This window comes from Oryx dammah, unplaced genomic scaffold (genome assembly GCF_014754425.2).
Source record: "Oryx dammah isolate SB20612 unplaced genomic scaffold, SCBI_Odam_1.1 HiC_scaffold_3, whole genome shotgun sequence".
Taxonomy (NCBI): Eukaryota; Metazoa; Chordata; class Mammalia; order Artiodactyla; family Bovidae; genus Oryx; species Oryx dammah.
In genome coordinates this window covers 28,961,064-28,982,024 of record NW_024070187.1, presented here as the reverse complement: position 1 = coordinate 28,982,024, position 20,961 = coordinate 28,961,064, and the positions used below count along the sequence as shown (strand labels likewise).

At 38.9% G+C, this 20,961-nt stretch overlaps 1 protein-coding gene across 6 annotated transcripts in view; it reads left to right on the top strand.

Annotated features, from left to right (window-relative positions):
- The window catches only part of BMPR1B (bone morphogenetic protein receptor type 1B), a 229,985-nt gene that overhangs the window by 177,115 nt on the left and 31,909 nt on the right, over positions 1-20,961 (top strand). For 5 of the 6 annotated variants that reach the window (XM_040237824.1, XM_040237825.1, XM_040237828.1 and 2 more), the window contains 2 exons: positions 10,095-10,197; positions 10,709-10,811. In XM_040237824.1, the coding sequence (XP_040093758.1) occupies positions 10,095-10,197; positions 10,709-10,811 (206 nt within the window). The remainder of the gene's footprint in view (positions 1-10,094; positions 10,198-10,708; positions 10,812-20,961) is intronic. The other variant, XM_040237827.1, reaches the window with a different exon arrangement.

Genomic DNA, 20,961 nt, shown 5'->3' with positions numbered 1-20,961 from the left:
AGTCAGTGATGCCATCCAGCCATCTCATCCTCTGTCATCCCCTTCTCCTCCTGCCTCCAATCCCTCCCAGCATCAGAGTCTTTTCCAGTGAATCAACTCTTCACATAAGGTGGCCAAAATATTGCAGTGTCAGCTTTAGCATCATTGCTTTCAAAGAACACCCAGGACTGATCTTTAGAATGGACTGGTTGGATCTCCTTGCAGTCCAAGGGACTCTTAAGAGTCTTCTCCAACACCACACTTCAAAAGCATCAATTCTTCAGCGCTCAGCTTTCTTCACAGTCCAACTCTCACATCCATACTTGACCACTGGAAAAACCATAGCCTTGACTATGGACCTTTGTTGGCAAAGTAATGTCTCTGCTTTTGAATATGCTATTTAGGTTGGTCATAACTTTTCTTCCAAAGAGTAAACATCTTTTAATTTCATGGCTGCAATCACTACCTGCAGTGATTTTGGAGCCCAGAAAAGTAAAGTCTGACACCGTTTCCACTGTTTCCCCATCTATTTCCCATGAAGTGTTGGACTGTTTTGTCTATGTCTGTAGTAATTACGAGTGAGTCTGTACGTGCCCTTTGAGCCATAGTTCTGGGGATCATATGTTCAGGTTTTCCAGAATTATCCAAAATTACCCCAGTTCAAATATTTTGTCCTGTTTTCCTCATAGACCATTGAAGTGTCCTAAGTTGCTTTGAGAGGAAGTGTTGAGGCACTGTTAACTGCGATGCAAGTTCTCTGTGGTTGGAAGGGGGAGCTCGGCATGTAGGAGGAGATGTGGTGGGTTTGAGCCTGGAGATGGGGGAACTTTGACTGTGGCCTGAAGGAGATGTTTAAACAGGAGTAGCAATGGAGATTGATGTGATGTGATTTGCTTTTTTGAAAAATTATCTCTGCTGCAGAGTACTCAGTGTATTAGAGGGAGACAAAAGTGAATTTGAGAACAACAGCAGCCAGATGAGAGAAATTGAAAAGTGGATTCAGGAAAGACACAAAACTAATGTTTATTGGACTTTTATACTACTAGAATGTTTACTTTCATCTGTCTTTAATCTTCATACCATTCCTGTAAAGAATGTAGCATTATCTGTATTTTCCAGGTCAGAAATCTGAGGCTCTGAGAGGTTATAAAATCTTTATTAGGTCATTCATTGTGCACACCCAAATGATTGAAAAAAAAATTGTGGCCAAGGTACCAAGATTCTAAATTTCTAACTAACAGCTAACCTCTGACACTCAAAAGAGCAGAAATATTCACTCTTGGGTAAAAGGTACATCAATTTTGCTAACAAGATATTGATTCTAGTTGAGTCTCCTGTGAACTGAGGTCAATCATGTCTGAATCACAAGGCCTTTTTCTCTTCTGTGCTCTAAGACTTAAGAACAGATCCAGGCCTTTCTGCCTCCATCCATGTAAGCCCTTTGAATCAGATAGTTCTCAGGCTATGGTGGTGATGGTTTAGTCACTATGTACAATTCCTTTGCAACCGCATGGACTGTAACTTGCCAGGCTCCTCTGTCCGTGGAATTTCCCAGACAAGAATACTGGAGTAGGTTGCCACTTCCTTCTCCAGGGGATCTTCTCAACCCAGGGATTGAACCCACGTATCCTCCATTGCAGACAAATTCTTTACTGCTGAGCTACCAGGGAAACCTTTCTCAGGCTCCTCTGTCCATGGGATTTCCCAGGCAAGAATACTGGAGTGTGTTGCCATTTCCTTCTCCAGGGGATCTTCCCGACCCAGGGATCAAACCTGGGTCTCCTGCATTGCAGGCAGATTCTTTACCATCTGAGCCACCAGGGAAGTCCCTTCTCAGGCTATACCTCTGGTCAAAAAATTTTCCCCAATAAGTTGAGCACTGATACTTTCTAAAGTTCAATAAAAATGAATTACTAGAAAAATTAATTTAAAAGGCAGATTACATTCTTCATTTTTCTATTGTCTGTTAATTAAATTCAAGGGCTTCAAGCAGTAAAGAATCCACCTGCAATGCAGGAAGTGCAGGACACGTGGGTTCGATCCGTGGGTCGAAGGTCCCCTGGAGAAGGTCATGGCAACCCACTCCAGGATTCTTACTTGGAGAATCCCGTGGACAGAGGAGCCTCGTGGGCCACTGTCTATAGGGCTGCAAAGAGTTGGACACAATTGAACAACTGAGCATGCATGCATTGATTAAATTCAACAGAGCTGGAGTTACTGCGATCCAAATTTCAATTTCTATATTAATGTACTCACAGACCAGTAATAAGTTTTTGAGGGAGCACACGTTGAGTAAGACTGCACTAAATCTTGCCCTTCTAGGCAAAACAGTTTCAAAGATAAGTCCTTGCTTATGGCTTGGATGAAGGCTGGTACCAGGCAGATTGTAGCCAAGCTGGATAGCCTGGGTAGAGTGCATGCTCGTTACCATTCCCACATTCCTGTAGAGAATAACCCAGAAAGTAGCCCAAATCAAAAGCGCATCGCACTTTTTCAGAGATTCTGAAATCCCCTGAAGATCCAGGGAATCTTCCGACCCAGGGATCGAACCCACGTATCCTGCATTGTCGGTGGATTCTTTACTGCCGGGCCATCTGGGAAGCCCTTGATGGGACAATTCAGAGAACATACACAAAGTGTAGAGGGTTTTGTCCTTTATTTTGTTATGATTGCTTAAACTCTCTATGAGTACTTTTTGGCCTTGATTCCTGTCAGGTGCAGTTGGGTCTGCTTCCCAAATCCATCCCGTTTACACAGCCTAATGACAAGCGTGTTAGATGATGCAGTGCATATATATCATGCTGGACAAAGCCGTAGGATACTTTTTTAATATCCATGACTCAGAGGATGGAAGCATTCCTAACCTCCCTCAATAAAATATTGGTCATCTAAATACCTTTCAGTTGTTACTTCGCATTGTTTATCTTTCTTATTCCATTTCTAGATTCTGTTCCTAGGACCTCATACTATCACTGTATGCTTTGAAAACTGCATAGTCATTTTAATTAACTCTCTGTGTATGACTTCCACCATGTCCATGTTCTACTTGGTTTTCCTGTCCTAGCATGCATAATCTCAGTCTTATTTATTTTTTCTCTGTATAACCTGGTCCCACTTTATGTATTCTTCCTTGTTTTACTTGACGTGATCTGTGATAGTCATTTTTGTCCCTTTCTCACCACCTCTCTTAAGTTACTCTACTCTCTCATACAAGTCTATCCAGTTCTTTTTTTTTTTAAACTTTTTCAAGGTAATTTTAAATATTTACGCATTTATTTGACCCAAAATACTCCTACCTTGGCAGTTTTCAGGGTTTGTAGGTATTATAAATCACATTGTATATTTGCATAGATGTACAAATGATTCCAGGTGCCTAAATGACAAATTACATGAGTCTCTAGCTGTTTCCTGAAAAGTCAAAGAGGGCAGAAGGGAAAGCTTAGGGGTTTAGTAGGAAGTGAACAGTGTAAGGCTTTTTACAGCTATACATTGAGAACCATTGAAGATTTCTGAGTAAGAAGGAACATGTAAGATCAGGCGATGCTGTCCAGAGCCCTTTTATATAGTTTGTGTTAACTCGGAGCTTCTAAACCTTCTGCCAAATGTGATGGTGTGTACTTTCAGAGAGATGCTCCTGACCCAGGTCTCAAAGTGTTTGAAGTGAACACTGTTCTCATTTGTGTGTACATCTTCTGTTCACCCAGTTTATTCCACTGTTGCCCAGACCACCTGAACATTCAGCTTTATGATCTTTTTTTTCCCAGTAGAAGATGTTGAGTTAAAACCATTTCACTTATGAGAAATGGCTCTTTCTGTGGAACATATCAATTGGTTGAATGAGGATATGGTTTCAGATTCACTTGTGAAATCTTTTGTAAGGAATAACTCTGCGTTTGTGTCTCTCGTTAATCATGAATGATACTTAAATGGATCCATTTAGTGTTGGACTTAATAGAAAGTGAATAGTGTTGGGCTCGGTACAGTTATACATAGAGAATCATTGAAGATACTTGAGCAGGAAGGAAGATGTAAGATTTTTCAGGCAGTACTGTGTGGAATGGGTTAGAGACTAGAGAGAGGAGAAGGGGTGTCCAGGTAGGAGGCTCTCAGAGTAAGGTAGGTCAGAGGTCTCTACACAGGACTGCAGGAGTGAGAACATGCAAATGCGTATATAACATAACAATTGAGACAAGTTCAAAACAATTTTGTACCTCCTAGGAAGAAAATGAACAAAACATCAAATCACTTGGCATGGCTGCCAGAGGAGGATGTATGGTAGTTACACTTTCTTCAAGATACAGTAAAAAGGGCCCCCTCACACTGGAACTTCATCACTAATGTTGTAACTTCAGTAACTTCAGCTTCCCCCAGTGCTGTGACATCTCAGAGGAAAAGCCAGAAAACAGGAGCAGTGACAGTCTTACCTATCTTACTGTCTTTCCCTCCACCACCATGGGAACACACCCACCTATGATGATAAGGGGAAACAAACCAAACAGAAAACAAAAAAACCTTAGGGCTCCATGACTCTGGTGATGACCTTTGCTCAGCGTTCTTCTTTGCCTTCCTGCCAGTCAGTAGAAAGCACTTAATTAGCTGGTGATTTCTGTCCCTCCTGAAGTGGAATGACTGTCTTTCCTAGGATTGGTGCATAGATGTTGAACTCCTTGAAAACAAAGGTTGCATATTCCTCACCCTTGATTCTCAGCATCTGTCTGAGGCATCGTGTGCTTAATGTGTGTGTGTTAGTCGCTCAGTCGTGTCCGACTCTTTGCAACCCCACGGACTGTAGCCCACCAGGCTCCTATGTCCGTGAAATTCTCCTGGCAAGAATACTGGAGTGAGTTGCCATTCCCCTTCTCCAGGGGATCTTCCCTTCCCAGGGATTGAACCCAGGTCTCCTGAACTGCAGACAGATTCTTTACCGTCTAAGCCACTAGGAAGCCAGTATGCTTAATAGTTTGTAAAAGTAACTGTGGTTAAGCAACTTTCAGCTGTTTTAGGTAACTGACTAAAATCTACATGACTTAAACACAACTTGAAAAGCTGCATCTTTATTTACCTTTAACAGAAAACTTGATTTATTCCCTTCATTGTGAAATAGATATTTTAGAAGACAGTATCCTCAAGGATTTACAATTCATCTAAAACAAGCAGCATCTCAAGTAGTTTCTGACCGAAACTTAAAAGAATTTTGAAAGAAATTTAAGAATGCTAGTATTTCTTACACCCTGGAAAAAAGTGGAATAAATAATTTGATTCGGTTTGATCAGGATAAATTGATTGATTGATGTAGAGAACTTGAATCCTTGTGAGCAGAGGCACTTGAGCAAGTTTTCATTTATTTAATCAGTTTTTGTCAAGGGCACAGTTTTAAACTATTTAATAATTAAGTAATATTTGAGTTACTTGGTGATTTTTAGATTATTACTGCTTTTAAAATTTCCTATCACCCTGATTGAGCAGATCAGATAAACTCCTTTTTAACTACTACTTTAAAAATGATATTTTATAGTTAAATTAATCTTCATAAGGTACTAAACCAGTTAGAAGAAAATTTCTACAATAGTCCCTTCTCAACTGAGGTGGTTATATTTCTGGACTACTTGGGGTTCATAATAAAGAAGCATAAGATCTTAGTGGAAGAATAGAGTTAGTTAAAGGGACCAAGACTTGGGTAAGCCTTATAAACCTTGCCCTCACTTTGCAATGAATGAGTTGGGGTCCAGGAGTGAAAGTGAAAGTAGCTTAGTCATGTCCGACTCTTTGCAACCTCATGGCCATGGAATTCTCCAGGCCAGAATACTGGAGTAGGTAGCCTTTCCCTTCTCCAGGGAATCTTCCCAACCCAGGGATTGAACACAGGTCTCCTGCATTGCAGGCGGATTCTTTACCAGCTGAGCCACCAGGAAAGCCCAGGAATGCTGGAGTGGGTAGCCTATCTCTTCTCCAGCAGATCTTCCCAACCCAAGGATTGAACCCAGTCTCCTGCATTGCAGGCGGATTCTTTACCAACTGAACTACTGTTTATAAATCCATTTGACCCCAAATGAAAACAGGCAAAACTTCTAGGCTCAGGATGCACAGCCACCTAAGGAGTATCATTTGGTCCCTCCAAACTTTAAACTAAGTGTATCCCTTTCTTGCTGCTGCTGCTGCTGCTGCTAAGTCGCTTCAGTCGTGTCTGACTCTTTGCGACCCCATGGACTGCAGCCTACCAGGCTCCTCCGTCCATGTGATTTTCCAGGCAAGAGTACTGGAATGGGGTGCCATCGCCTTCTCTGATCCCTTTCTTACTTACTAGTAAATGTTCATGGGCACACTGAAAATCTCCCAAGGCAGTTTATCCTTGATGTTCTCTCAAGATTTTCCAGACTTCTTTGCTTTTGAAATACTGTGCATATTCAAGGAGGCATGAACCTATAGAACTATCTAAGGTTGTAACAGAGGTTTTATTATCACTACTTTGACCTCATATGATGTTTACTTTTTCAAATGCTTCGCTTTTTCATCAATTAGCCTTATGTTGAGAGGCATTCAGTACTGATGACTGATAATGTTTATAAGCAAATATTTTGTCAATTTTCCTGACTTATAACACAGTGGCAGAATTTTTGAAATGTCACATCAGTTGTCTTTTTTATTGATGTTTGGTTGATTTACAGTATTACATTAGTTTTATATATACAGCATAAGTATTTAGTATTTTATAGATTGTACTGCATTTAAAATTATTATAAAATAATGCCCATATTTCCTCATGCTGTACAAATATATCCTTGTAGCTTATTTATTTTATACATGGTAGTTTGTACCCCTTAATCCCCTGCCTCTATTTTGCCTCTCCTTCCTTTTGAATTGTCTTTTAAAATTCATTATCATTACTGTAATCAAATGATTCATCCTGCATTCATATATACATCTCACTGCTTTCAATTTTGTATAAAATCATTTCACCTTTTATTTTTCTCATGATTCTTCATCCCTTCTTATCACTTTCAACACTCTAGGGATGACGGGTAATAATCTATATAAAACATTTGAAACCTGTACTTAAATATGGAAGCAAGCAGCAGAATGTTGAGATAAGCCCATGGTAAAGTCAAATGCCTTTGGTGACATTCAGCAGCCGTCTCTTAGTGGTGGGTGGTTGATCGGCTTTGATTCCAGAGTGCAGTTGTGTTTATATTTGTGCTTGCTTAAGAGCTGAAAGTTCTCAAATAATTTTTAGGTGTCTGTAATTGCACTACTGGTTTCCAGTCAATGGCCCTTCCTAGCTAGGAATTTCAGTAAGAAGTTTATAAATTAATTTTGTCTTGTCAGTAATATGCACTTGAGATGGTTCTCTTGCCCCCTTGCTTATCCTCCAACTCAGTTTGCATCCAAATTTATAACTTATAGGACGCCAGCTTCTTTCTCTAGGGCCTCTCTCCCTCTCCATCCCCTTTTTAACATTTATTTTTTATTGAAATAATGTTTGTTTATAACATTTCATGTCTCATTGTACATTTTATTTCTACTTCTGCATACACTACAGCATCTCTCCATCAAAAATCTTGTTTCCATCCTCTATTTTAGCTTCCTCCTCTTCACAGATAAGGGGTGCTCCCTCAGTGCATTTTTAAAGCTTGAATTTACTCTTCCTGATGTTTCTTTACATTTACCAGGACATTGTAGAAGTAACATGCCAACAGCTTTACCAGCCTTTTCTTTTTTGATTCTTATAAGTTGCCTCAAATTACATTTCTGTATACTCAGATTTTGGCTTAAGGGGACCTCCTGGATAAGGAGAAGTTAGTCTTTTTAGATTTAACATATTGTATCAAACTTTTTTAGTCATGCTATGATAATGTCAGAAGCTTAAAATAACTTTATTCTTAATTTCTGAATTTTACTTTTGATGAGAAATGCAAGTTACACACAGAGTGTAAGTATATAGGAAAGGGATAAAAGAAATGTATAGGAAAGGGATAAAAGAAAAATCACATGGTTATTGTTTGCTTATATTGTTTAAGGTAAATTTCTAAGGGATGGTTCTTTCATTTATTGCCTTCAGTGTTTACATGCTTTGGATTTTCATAGTAATTTCAGTACATTAGTTAAAAAGCCCCAAAGAATTTAGAGCATGGACTGTTTAAAGGCAGTCTTTCTTCTACAGCAGTATTCATGCATTTGACCTTGGTCTAACAGAGAGATTTATCATTGGCCATTCCTTGCCGATCATTAGTATGCCTGAATTTTGCCCTGCTTGTTCTTGTAAACAGGCATTTTGGATCGCTTGAGGCTTATAAACCAGGTAAACAGTTCTAAGGGTTTTGATGATAACTGAAGTGCCGGTGTATGGCAGAATGCTGTTGCCGCTAACACACAAATCATGCTCAGAGCTTTCCTCCTCTGACCTTTCAGGTCTATGTAGTCACATCTGTGTTGGACGCTGACCATGGATATATATCTTTCTCTCATGAGAAAGATGGAGATGTAGTTCAGTAGTTTATTTCTTAGCACACGCAGTAGTGGTTTATGACTTATATTGGGAGTCTGTTTGCATTCATCACCCAAACTTGTGAAGTAATGTCTGTTTAAAAATTGTTCTACATATAATAGTCCTTGTTTTTCGTTTTTAATCCCTGGAGGGACTTTGGAAAAGCTATGAAAATGAAGCAAGAAGTCCTTGATGCTACACATGATTCTATATGTTTGTTTTGTGACCTTGTACAAGTTTGTTAGACTCTCATCACCTTAGTTTACCTATTTGTGAAATGGAAATATTACTTGTCATTATTGATGAGAGGATTAAATGAGATTCTAAGTGAAAGTTCTTTCCAGTGTAGAAAACCAGACAGAAATTAAAAGTATTGTTTCTTTGGCTTTCATAATCATATTAAAAGCCCTTCCTTCTGTTGTCCATCCTTACCCCACACCCAAATTAAGACCGGACTTGTTGCCACAAAGCCCGATGTTTTTCATATGCCATCCTGAAAACAGAGTGTAGCGCTGTGTGGCACAGTCTTAGTCGCGTCACTTAGGCTGTGCTGACCCAAATTCCTACTTCTCCTTTGTCTGTAAGCCCCCTGTATGCCTTCAGTTCAGTTCAGTTGCTCAGTCGTGTCTGACTCTTTGCAACCCCATGAATTGCAGCACACCAAGCCTCCCTGTCCAACACCAATTCCCTGAGTTCACTCAAACTCACATCCATCGAGTCGGTGATGCCATCCAGCCATCTCATCCACTGTCGTCCCCTTCTCCTCCTGCCCCCAATCCCTCCCAGCATCAGAGTCTTTTCCAGTGAGTCAACTCTTCGCATGAAGTGGTCAAAGTACTGGAATTTCAGCTTTAGCATCATTCCTTTCAAAGAACACCCAGGACTGATCTAGGAAGAGGTAAATTCACTTCACTAGCTCAGAGCAAGTAGAACCAGAATAAACACTCACCGGCATGGGTTCAAACCCCTGTTGCACCTGTCACTAGCTATATGGCCTTTGAGAAATTACTCAAGATCTCTAAACCTCAGTTTCTTCATATAGAAAGTAAGCATATTACTACCTTCCTCTTGGAGTGGATTTCTGAAGGTGATAGCTGTGAAGGGCCAGAATGAGTGTTTAGTATGTAGTATATATGCTATTAATTTATATGTTATATGGAAATGTTGGATCCTTTCTCATGAGTTTCTAGACAGAGGATATATGAGTAAATAGTTAATGATAAATAAATCAACTTAAAGGAAGTTTTGGAATTCTTTAATCAGATAGTAACCTATTATATGGTCTTTCACTTTCTTCTTGTTTGTAATGAAACAAATGATTATTGTTATTCAGTCGCTCAGTTGTGTCTGACTCTTTGTGCCCCCGTGGACTGTAGCTCACGAGGCTCCTCTGTCCATGGGATTTCCCAGGCAAGAATACTGGAGTGGGTTGCCATTTCCTTCTCCAGGAGGTCTTTCTGACTCAAGGATTGGAACCCTAGTCTCCTACATTGGCAGGTGAATTCTTTACCACTGATCCACCAGGGAAGCCCCAAACAAGTGATAAATATATTTATTTCCTTTTACCCTAAACATGCTCTCTCTCTCTCTCACGTGCACCCACACACACTTACTTTGCCTGTTTGATCTTTAGCACAGATGGATATTGTTTCACGATGATAGAAGAAGATGACTCTGGGATGCCTGTGGTCACTTCTGGATGTCTAGGACTAGAAGGTTCAGATTTTCAGTGTCGGGTAAGGAAGATACCTTGGTTCCACTTTGTAACCTTTTATTGGCAAGATTGCAAACAGCCAAGTTTCAAGCAAGATAAAACAGAATTTTTTTTGACTAGCTTGTTTTCAGTATTTTCGACAATAATTAGAAAATTTGCATTGGGTCAGTTCTCCCTTCATTTTGAAATCGAGTAGTCATTTTATTTTTGCTGTTAACTTTTGGCTTAGGGGCTCATTAGATCATCTTGCTCAAATTCCGATTTGGTTAATTGCATTAAGCCAAGCCTTCTTCCTGAGTTTATACTATGCATACTGGTTATTGCAAATAATAATTTTGTGGAAGTGCAAAGTTGCAATAAGAATATACATGATGATTTGAAAGAAATTACCTAATACAGCATTTCACCATGTCTGAATAAAGTTATTAGAATTTTAAGTCAGTTCTCTAAAGAGTGTTAATTTGCTAGTTTTAGGTAATATGGCTTTGAAATTTGGGGTAAACCTATTAATAGCTGTCAGGTTTCAATTTCAGGACACTCCCATTCCTCATCAGAGAAGATCCATTGAGTGCTGCACGGAGCGGAATGAATGTAATAAAGACTTGCATCCCACACTTCCTCCGCTGAAAACCAGAGGTAAGGAAAGGAAGGCTCACAGGCGGAAAAGCTTTAGGCACAAAGAAGATAAACACTTAATTATTCTCTTTTCCAAATGTATCTGCCTGTACCGTTTTCTCACTCCTGGCCCAGAGGGCCGAGACAAGATGACAGTGAAACTGACATTCAGAGATGAATACAGGCCGTTATTGGGAAAATAGTCACATGTGACTTCACTCTCAAGATTTACTTCTTTACCCTGTTCTTACTTCCCTCAGAAAACTAGTGACTAGAGCTTGGAGTGGGTCTCAAGAGGATAGAGGAGGGAGAAAGTGTTTTTTGTTTACCCCTAAATGTTATTCAGAAGTTGTGCTTCATTCAAAGACTGCTATTTGTCTACATTTGTTTTAAAAATAAGAACCTTATAAAGCTGCAGTCCCCAGCCTTTTTGATACCAGGGACTGGTTTTTTGGAAGATAATTTTTTTTTGCAGACTGCGCGGGGGAGGTGGTTTCAGGATAATTCAAGTGCATTGCATTTATTGTGCACTTTATTTCTATTATTATTACATCCTCTCCACCTTAGATCATCAGACATTAGATCCCAGAGGCTGGGCACCTTTTTATAAAGGGTTAATTCAGATGATTTGCTTCATGGCATTTCCTTTTATTTATGCTAGAGTAACCTTTTAGTCAATTCATATATATTGATAAAATGGAGAAATTACCTAAAAAGTTTAGTTCTAAGACTTAATACATTTAGTGTTGCGCATTAACAAAAGACACTCACTGCATCCCCAATGACTCTTGGTTAAAAATAGCTCCCATGTTTCCTTTTTTTCTTGGTCTCACCACAAAATAAATGATTTGTAATTGTCATAGAGTCCTAAGTCTTAAAAAAGTAGCTTAAGATAATTTATCATCATGGATTTTTATTTCTTAAGAGAATATCTTCCTTACAAAATACAATGACCTTATTGGGTTCTGATGATATTTTATAACATTTGTTCCTATAGCCTAGCTCTGTAAGATTGATTCATAATCACATCAAAAAGTCACAGGCAGTTTTTTTTTTTTTTTTTTAATTTTGCCAGTCAGCATGCTAGGTGTTAGGGATTCAGAAATGGATGAAGAAAATTCTTGCTTTCAAGACTAGCACACTAGATTGTGAGAGAGAAACATGGAAATAATTATACTCAGAAAAATCTCAGTAGACACGAAAGAGTGGCTCATTTTGGAGTAGGAGGATGTTAAAATAGCTGCATAGATGTGATACTTGAGCAAATTTTAAGGATGAACAGAAGTTTGCTACGTGGGTAAGGCAGAAATAATTTAAAAATGAAAATGGCTAACATAAGCCAAGAATTATGCTAGTAACTGTGACATTAATTAAACCATTTGAGCTTCACAACAATCCTATAGGGTATTTAGGATTATTAGTCCCCATTTAAATATGAGGCTTTGGCAGCACTGAGAGGTTAATTAACTTCCCCAAGGTTGCACAGCCTGTGAATAGCAGTGACTCTAAACAGAGGCAATCTAATGTGTGTAATATTTGAGAAAGATTTGCAAAATGCAGTTATGTGAAACAACGTAGCTGGTTGCGAAAAGTCTAATTCAGTTCTTTGGCGCCTCGCTGTTCAAAGTGGGCCTGTGGTTCAGCAGCACCAGCGTTACTTGAAACTCATTAGAAATGCAGAGGCTCAGGCCTCACTCCAGACTACTAAAGCTGCATTTTAATGAGATTTCCCAAGTGGTTTATATGCACAGTAAAGTTTGGGCAACACGTTTGGTAGAAAAAGACCTATGTGTGGATATGGCTGGCACCACTGTGTCTCAATGGGTGTATTTGACAACACCTTGTTCAAAGAGAAGTCCACTGATTTCAAACTGCTGTAAAATTCTAAATGTTTATTTTGTTTTGTGGTTATTCCCTTATGAATCAGTTGCAAAAAGTAGGCGATCTACAGACAGCAGTTTGAATAACACTGATACAGGAGCTGATGTGTTGGGCTTAGGGCCGGGAGGTGGGTAAAGAGTGCAAGAAATGAAGATAGATGTACTAGAATCACTTCCCTCAAGGAGAAAATCTCAACAGTAGGGATTGGGAAAACTGACTTAAATGCTGAAAGGGCTGCAGCTCACATACTGTCCTGTAGGTGGAACCAGATTCCAGTTAGGACCTGGCAGACAGGCGAGGATTCTCTGAGGAGGTTAAGTGTTCTAGAGAACTGAGTGAAAAGGTTTTGGAAAGAAGAGCGATAGTGCTGGGAAGGCAAGTCCTTTGTTCAGGAAAGTGGATGCTGAGGTGGCTGGTGGATTATGTGAGAATTATACAAGGTGATAGATTTGAAGGTGTGGAGTTTAGTGGCTTTAAAAGTTACTGTTTTGAACTCTGAAGATCCTTAGGTAGTGCTTGGGTGATTCCACCTCACCATTTTTGGTGCAGTCATTTTGGGGTTCAGTAAAAGTCACTGAAGACTGTGGTCTGAGAGTACTGGTCATGCCTACATAAATATACCATAGAACTGCTGTTTTGTTTTTTTTTTCTCTACCATATATACATGGGCAGTATTTTTATAGGAAGTGCACTGTATATGTTTACTGAATGTCAGTAATGCCTTGGTCAGAAACATTTGCATTGCAGCCTTATGTATGTATGTCTACATATAGTTGTATTGGAGACATGTGTATATATGTTTTGGTATAAAACCCCAAATAAAGAACAGGGATGTTAAAGAGACATGGGACCATCTTATTTTGATATTTTTAATTTTAGCTGCTGTTGTAATACTTAGGACCAACCCTAACTTTTGTGGAGCTGGGGCAATAGTATAAATGGAAGATCGCATACCATTTACCTAATTATTTAAAACTCATAATCCAATATAGCAGACTGGTAAATAAAATACTTTCTATTAACTGAATTTAACAAGTGTACTTTTATAATGGTGAAGAACACCAACTTTGGGTTTAGAATGCTTGATTTCTTCACTGCAATGTGGGAGGGGGAGTGATGGGGATCCCTGCACTGGGGGGAGCCTCTCACGCATGTAGCTGGACACCTGTTTGTGTCTGTGGTAGTGATACTGTTGGTTCGGAATGCTTGAAGCACTTACCTGGGTCCACACCACTCTGGCAGCCCGCATAGACATTTCTTCAACTGGACCCAATGTTGTCACTAGACTGGCCCATGTGGTTCTTATTATATAAAATTCACCTCAGCAACCACTGTCAGAGAAATCTGGGAGAAAAGATGTATTATTTGCAGAAACTAGAGGTTACACAGCACACCTGAGGGCCACACAGCAGGGTCACAGGCATTTGGGGTGGGGACCTGGGCTTCTGCTTTTATTGGGGTCAAAAGTAGGGTGCCTAGGATTTCATAGGTTCACCCTTTATTGGCAAATTGATTAATTAGCTTAAATGACTGAGTTATACTTGACATATAACATTATATTAGTTTCAGGTGTACAACATAATGACTTGATACTTGTATGTATTGCAAAATCATTACCACAATAAGTCTAGCTAACATTTGTCACCCTACATGGTTACAAAAATATTGGCAAATTTAAAACATAAGAGTGGGGATGCGGGTATGGGGAAGGAAAAGTGGAGTTATTAAGGTGGTCAGTTATCCAGGGAACTTCGTGGGCAGGGGCACCTGCTTTCTTACTAGTTGTTTTACTAGTAGTTGCATCATACCGCTGGTAATATGTTTATTCGAGATAGATGTTTTGAAATGGATGCCTCAGTAATCAGAAGCTTAATGCTGGGCAAACACCTGGCCCTCTGGTTTATGCTCTGCCCACATGTCTTGTCCCAGCCAACCTCTGCCACCTCTTTGTCAAAGGTTAGGGTAAGTACACCAGTTTTTCAGTCCACCTTCAAGGAGACAGGGAGCTGTACAGTCCCCAGACACAGGCCTGGGCCCATTTAGGTAGAATTTCAGACTTTGGGGCAATGGCCAGTGTTTTAAATGGAGAGTGGGATAGGACAAATTCTGGATGGACACTTCACTGGAGGTTTGGAAACCCACTGGTCTTTGGGAAGAGGTACAGTTGAAGGGAACCAGAGCTCAGGGCCCAGGCCAGTTTTGTAGGTGAGGGCAGTGGAAATTATCATCGTAACCATGATAATCACATTTGCTAAGATGAAAGGAGTGCTTACTTACCGGCCCTTTTCTAAGTTGTTGTTGTTGTTGAGTCATCCAGTCATGTCTGACGGCAGTCCAACAGACTGTGGCAAGCCAGCCCTCCCTGTCCCTTACCATCTTCTAAAGTTCACCCAAGTTCATGCCCCTTGCATCGGTGATACCATCTAGCCATCTTATCCTCTGATGCCCTCTTTTCCTTCTGCACTCAGTTTTTCTCAGTATCAGGGTATGAGTAGACTGTTCACATCAGATGACCAAAACACTGGAGTTTCAGCTTCAGCATCAGTCCTTCCAAAGAGTATTCACGGTTGATTTCCCTTAAGATTGACTGGTTTGATCTTCTTGCTGCCCAAGTACTTTTCTAATTACTTTACATATACTAACTAATTTAATCCTCATAACAGCTCAGTGGGGAAGGCACTGTTATCATCGTCCCCATTTCACAGACATGCAGCTGAGGAGCAGTGAGGTCAAGTACCATGTGAAGGTTACACAGCTTGAGTGAGTACTGGAGATGGGAAGTGGGCCTTGGACCACATAACCCTGAATCTTCTATAAAAAAGAAAAGGAAAACAAAACCCTGAATGACATTGTCGGAAAAAAAGCTTTTATGTATCTAAGACTTGGAAAGCTCTAAGTAAGTAGTGGTTGGTTAGCCATATCACAAAATAATCAGTAAACAATATGATTACTTCAACGCCTTCTGTTTATTATGTTTGCTTTGCACAATTAGCAATTTATTCTAGAATAGGCTTCCCTGGTGGCTAAGCTGGTAAAGAATCTGCCTGCACTGTGGGAGACCGGGTTCCATCCTTGGGTTGGGAAGATCCCCTGGAGAAGGGAAAGGCTACCCACTCCAGTATTCTGGCAAGGAGAATGCCATGGACTGTAAGTCTGTGGGGGCTCGAAGAGTTGGACATGACTGACCGACTTTCACTCACTTCCTTATTCTAGAATATAGTGCTAGAGGGTTGCTCCCTCTGTCTCTTGAACACACCACTCTCTCTTCCTTCCTCCTTTCTCCTCTTCCCTATAATTTATCATTACTGGGCTTTCCCAGTGCCTCAGCAGTAAAAACTCTGCTTGCAATGCAGAAGATGCATGCTGGAGACGTGGGTTTGATCCCTGGGTGGGGAAGATCCCCTGGGGAAGGAAATGGCAACCCACTCTAGTATTCTTGCCTGGAGATTCCATGAATAGAGGAGCCTGGCAGGTTACAGTCCATGGGGTCACAAAGAGTCAGATATGACTGAAGCAATTTAGCATGTAGGCATGCACGTACTCCTACACTTAGTACTTCTCAGATCTAAAATAAAACCTCACCTAAGTCTCTTTAATTATACATACCTACAAGTAAGTTTGCTGATTAAAAAATAAGCAAGAAAACCTTTTCTATGTATCTAGTTTTTTCACCTTCCCCTCCCCACCCCAACTTGGATGCGTTTGCTTAGCAGGATATTAGAGATACAAAATCACGTCCAATAAATATTTATCAATGTATATTTAGAACCTTGAAATTTTATTTGTCATCTTCTATTTCACAAAAAAGATGATGAAAGGTGACCAGAGAGCAGCAGAAATTCTTTTATGAATATTAGTTTTCCTTTTCCTTTGCTTATTTTATTTCAGCACCAGCAACACATAATACCCTCGGATGATATTCTTTCTCCTGAAGGAAGAATTATAACAAGTAATTAGATCAAATGCAGCACCTTCATCATAAATGATGAAGTTTGATTTGGGAAGCCCAGTAACACTGCAGTTGGTGCTAAGAGACTGGAGAGATGTCTGTTTTGATGGACAGGCTTGTAGGGAGAAGTCGTAGTGCCCTGGTGTCTGGCTTCCTGCCTGCAGAATTAGTGATGAAGGGGCCTCGGAAGAATGATGTATACCTACACTCTCAGCATTACATGGTCTGACCAAGATATTGTGAGTAAAATGTTCTCTTGAAATGATGTATAGGCAGGAGAATTTGGGGAGGTATCTTTTCTCCTCTCAAGTTACTTATTTTCGTTTAAATATTTTTTCAAATGAGCACTTAAAGGAATGGAAGACTGGTGTTAAAGTGAATAGACTCTTTCCTTTATTAAATGGGATCCTCTAATTTAGGTTTTACAAAACCAAAGTTCATATAATTTTTTGGAATAAGTGTGGGTTTTTGTGTGTTTAAATATGAGAATTATATATACTGCATATATACTTCATAGAAAATGTGTCAGAAACACTTTTTTGTTTGTTTTGAAATAGGGTAACTTCCAATGTAGGTTAAGTAACATTATAATACCGTATTTCCTAAGCTCAACTTTACCTTCTGATTTCTTATTCAACTAAAAAAATATTTTGAGCACTTTACAGATTTGTTTTAAAATGCTGTTACTTAGCTTTGATATTATCAATTATAAATTAAACTCAATAGAGTAACCGGTATTTAACCAGTGAAACAACTCCCTTATTCTCCACAACATAGATAGGTTGAATATATGATAGAATGCAAAGTTGAGTTGCAGAATTCTCCTTCTGACACATGTATTATACTTGCGGTAGTATAAACCAGTATGTGAGCCTGAGCTGAATTCCTTGACAAGGAGTAGCCTCAACATTTCTTGAAATGAGCAGCTTTTAACTTTTCTGGAAATTCCGGTTAACTTTATATTGGAGACATATGGAAGGAATTTAGAAATCATTAGTCTTTTTTAATCTGAATATAAAAATTCTTTCTTAACTTCCTTTGTTACCAGGAAATAAAATTCTAAACTTTTTCTGCCGGGAAGTAATTAGAATATTATTTCTTTGTTCTTATAGTGAATGCATTTCTAGATGTTACCATAAGATGGCATACCAATATATGAGGAAAATAGATTACAGTATTATCTGTTGACTAAAACCCTCTGACAAGAGTACGCTTTTCAGGCACTTTTTGCTCTAGGAATAGAAAGATGTCTCCAATTTATCTGTGATTATAACATTGAGAACACACATAAGGATGTCTTCCAGCACGTGTTTCCAAGATTCTTTCTAGCTATTTAGTTTTTATTTCTTCTTGCAGTTATGAGCCATACTCTAGCCTTATGAAAACAGTCGTGGCATTTTAAGTAGCTGCAAACCAGTTAATCATCAGAGAGGAGACAAGCAGCGACAATACTATTTTGTTAGGAAACCACTGGTGATTCTTCTTTGCCTCTCAGAGTGAACCAGACTTCCCTGGAGAGTTCTCCGATCTGCTTCCCTGAGCAGTTGGAGTGATAGCCGAGTAGAAGCCCGCTGACCTGGAGAGAACCAGGGCCTCTGTTCTTTTCCTGATAGGTGTCTGGTAGTGTTCGCCTTCTGAGACTCAACAGTGACTTGAATGTTTACATTGTTAATGCTCTGAGCACAGGTAATGGCAGATTAAAACATAACTGGCGTGACCAACAGAAGCAAAAAGTTTATTGATAAGGCAATAAATTCATAACAGAAGACCAGGAGGCAGTTCTTGAGGGTCTAGGGACTGGGGTTATTGGGGCCAAGAAAAGGAAAGTGGGAAGATAATGCTAGCCTTTTTTAAAACAGTGCTTGATGATAAGGAAAAATCCCTTAGATTCTTTGTGGTCTCATGGCTCTCATCAATCAGAAATCTGTTAAAATGAGTAATAAATATACTGTTCTTATGGCACAGAGTATTCTGCATTTATGTGGAAAAGTGAAAGTCGCTGAGGCTTTCTATATTTGTATACTGATAATATGTTGTGCTTATGTAATTAGTTCTTCTAGTTCTGATAGAGTATCCAGGGATCTCTATGATTTTCTGCAAAATCAGGCCTTTTGCTTTCTTGTCCTTAAAACTGGAAATAGATTTTAAGTTGTTTCCAGTGCCATTATTTGCTCCATGGCGTTTGTACACCTGCCTTGTCAGTTGCTCTCTCACTGGAATGGGAGCTCTCTAAAGGGCGTGTTGGAATCCTTTACCCTTACAGGTTTTCTTTAAGACTGAAGTTATTTCAAAATAATTAAGATGTATGTTCACATTGGTAAAAAAAAAAAAGAAACTGTTATACTCTTTTTAAAAGGATATGTTGACAATGTGTATGACAAAACTTAAAATATATATCCTTCAGCCTAACACTTGTACCTTTTAGAATCTAGATTAGGAAAATAATCATTGACATGTGCAATGATGTGTGTGTAAGAATGTTCATCACAGAATTTTATGTATCACAGCAAAGATGTATTATAACAAAATCTTGCCAATCTCCTACATATACATCGTCAGAAGACTGACTTTCTAATTAGGATGTGTCTGTATGTATACCATGTGGTCTTTGAAACTCACGTTGCAGAAAAAATTTTATTGGTTTAGAAAATGTCTACAGTATTATAAATGAAAACAATCTAGCTACAAGGTAATTATGATTTCCCCACGGTTTTTTATGTGGTGAAACACACCGAACAGAAAGTTTTCCATCTTAATCACTTAGGTATACAGTTCGTTGATAGTAAATATGTTTATAATGTTGTGCAGCCATCACCACCACCCATTTTTATAGCTGTTTATCTTGTAGAACCAAAACTCTTACCCATTAAGCTTTAGTTTTCCCCAACTCTCTTCCCTCCTAACCCTTGACAGCCACCATTCTTCTGTTTGTCTTTATGATTTTGACTTCTCTAAGTGTCTCATGTAAGTGGAGTGTTCATCTTTTTATGACTGGCTTATTTCACTTAGCCTAATGTCCTCGAGGTTCATTCATGTTGTAGCGTCTGTCAGGAACGCCTTCCTTTTTAAGGCTGAACTACATCTTATGTAATGCACCACATTTTGCTTATCCATTTGTGTATCAGTGGACACGGTTTACTTCCATGTTTTAGCTGTTGAGAATAATAGAGCTGTGGGTTTATAAAGCGTTTTTGTGAACTATTTTGCTCATGAAATTTTTTTGTTTGTTGAAATGAGACTGGAAAGACATATAGTAAAATGTTAGTAGTAAGTTTCCTAAGTAGTGAGGTGATGGCAATTTTATTTATTTCAGTTAATTTGTGCTATTCAGTTTTTCTTCAGGGAATGTATAATGCTTTTGAATGAAAAAAGAAAGTTACATTGAGTGGGATGAGGTCCCCAGCCAGAATGTTCAAGTAGCCGTACAGTGAAAAGTGCATAGCACAGTTAGAAAACATCTTGTTTGTAGGTAACCAAAGTAATAAATTACAATACATGATACCTTTGATACCTGTTAAAGTTAAGAAGCAGCAATGATTCTCCCAAGGATGTATGGTGCCCTGAATCAGAATGGTGCTAATTCTGTTACTATGTAAGTACACCTGGCTTTCAGTCAGTTTTCTTAGAAAAAAACATATGTTCCAGAGACTACTGCATATAAAATCACCTGGGATGGTTGTAAAATAAAAATAAAATACTTTGAATAAAAATCTCTGGTGTTGAAGTCAGTAAATCAGCATTTGTATAAAGCCCTCCTAGTCATTCTTATTTTTAGGAATTTTGAAAAACCATGCTATAAGTAAATCTTATTTGTGAAGAACTGGAGTTAAAACAGCATGAATACTATTTAATAATTTGTTCTTTAAAAAGATCACACCATAATTCTTTGAGTAGACACATCCATTTTTTTAAAAACTGATGCCATTTATGAAAAAATTAGTTATGTATTTTTGAAGAGCATCTTTGTTTAAAGTATTGCACATCCATGTATTCTATTTATTTGCCAATATTTGAGGAACTGTGTTCCTTTCTTTCCATCATAGGATTGCTTTGCTTTTTATGTACAATGAATATAGATTCATTTTTTATCCAAATTTATGATGTAGAGTGCCCCAGAAACCACATGAGAAAAGTCTGGAAACCCATCAACTAGATCTGAAATAAAATACCTTCTTATATTTTAAGGGTATCGGTCCATTTACATTTATTTATATTCTGTGCTTTTATCCTGTGTCAAACCTGTTCCTTCCAAAGAGGAAGAAATGTGTACTCTTGAAGTGAGTGCCTGGGTGAATAGTGATTCATGTTACTCAAGCTTATTTACTCAAATTTTGAGAGTAT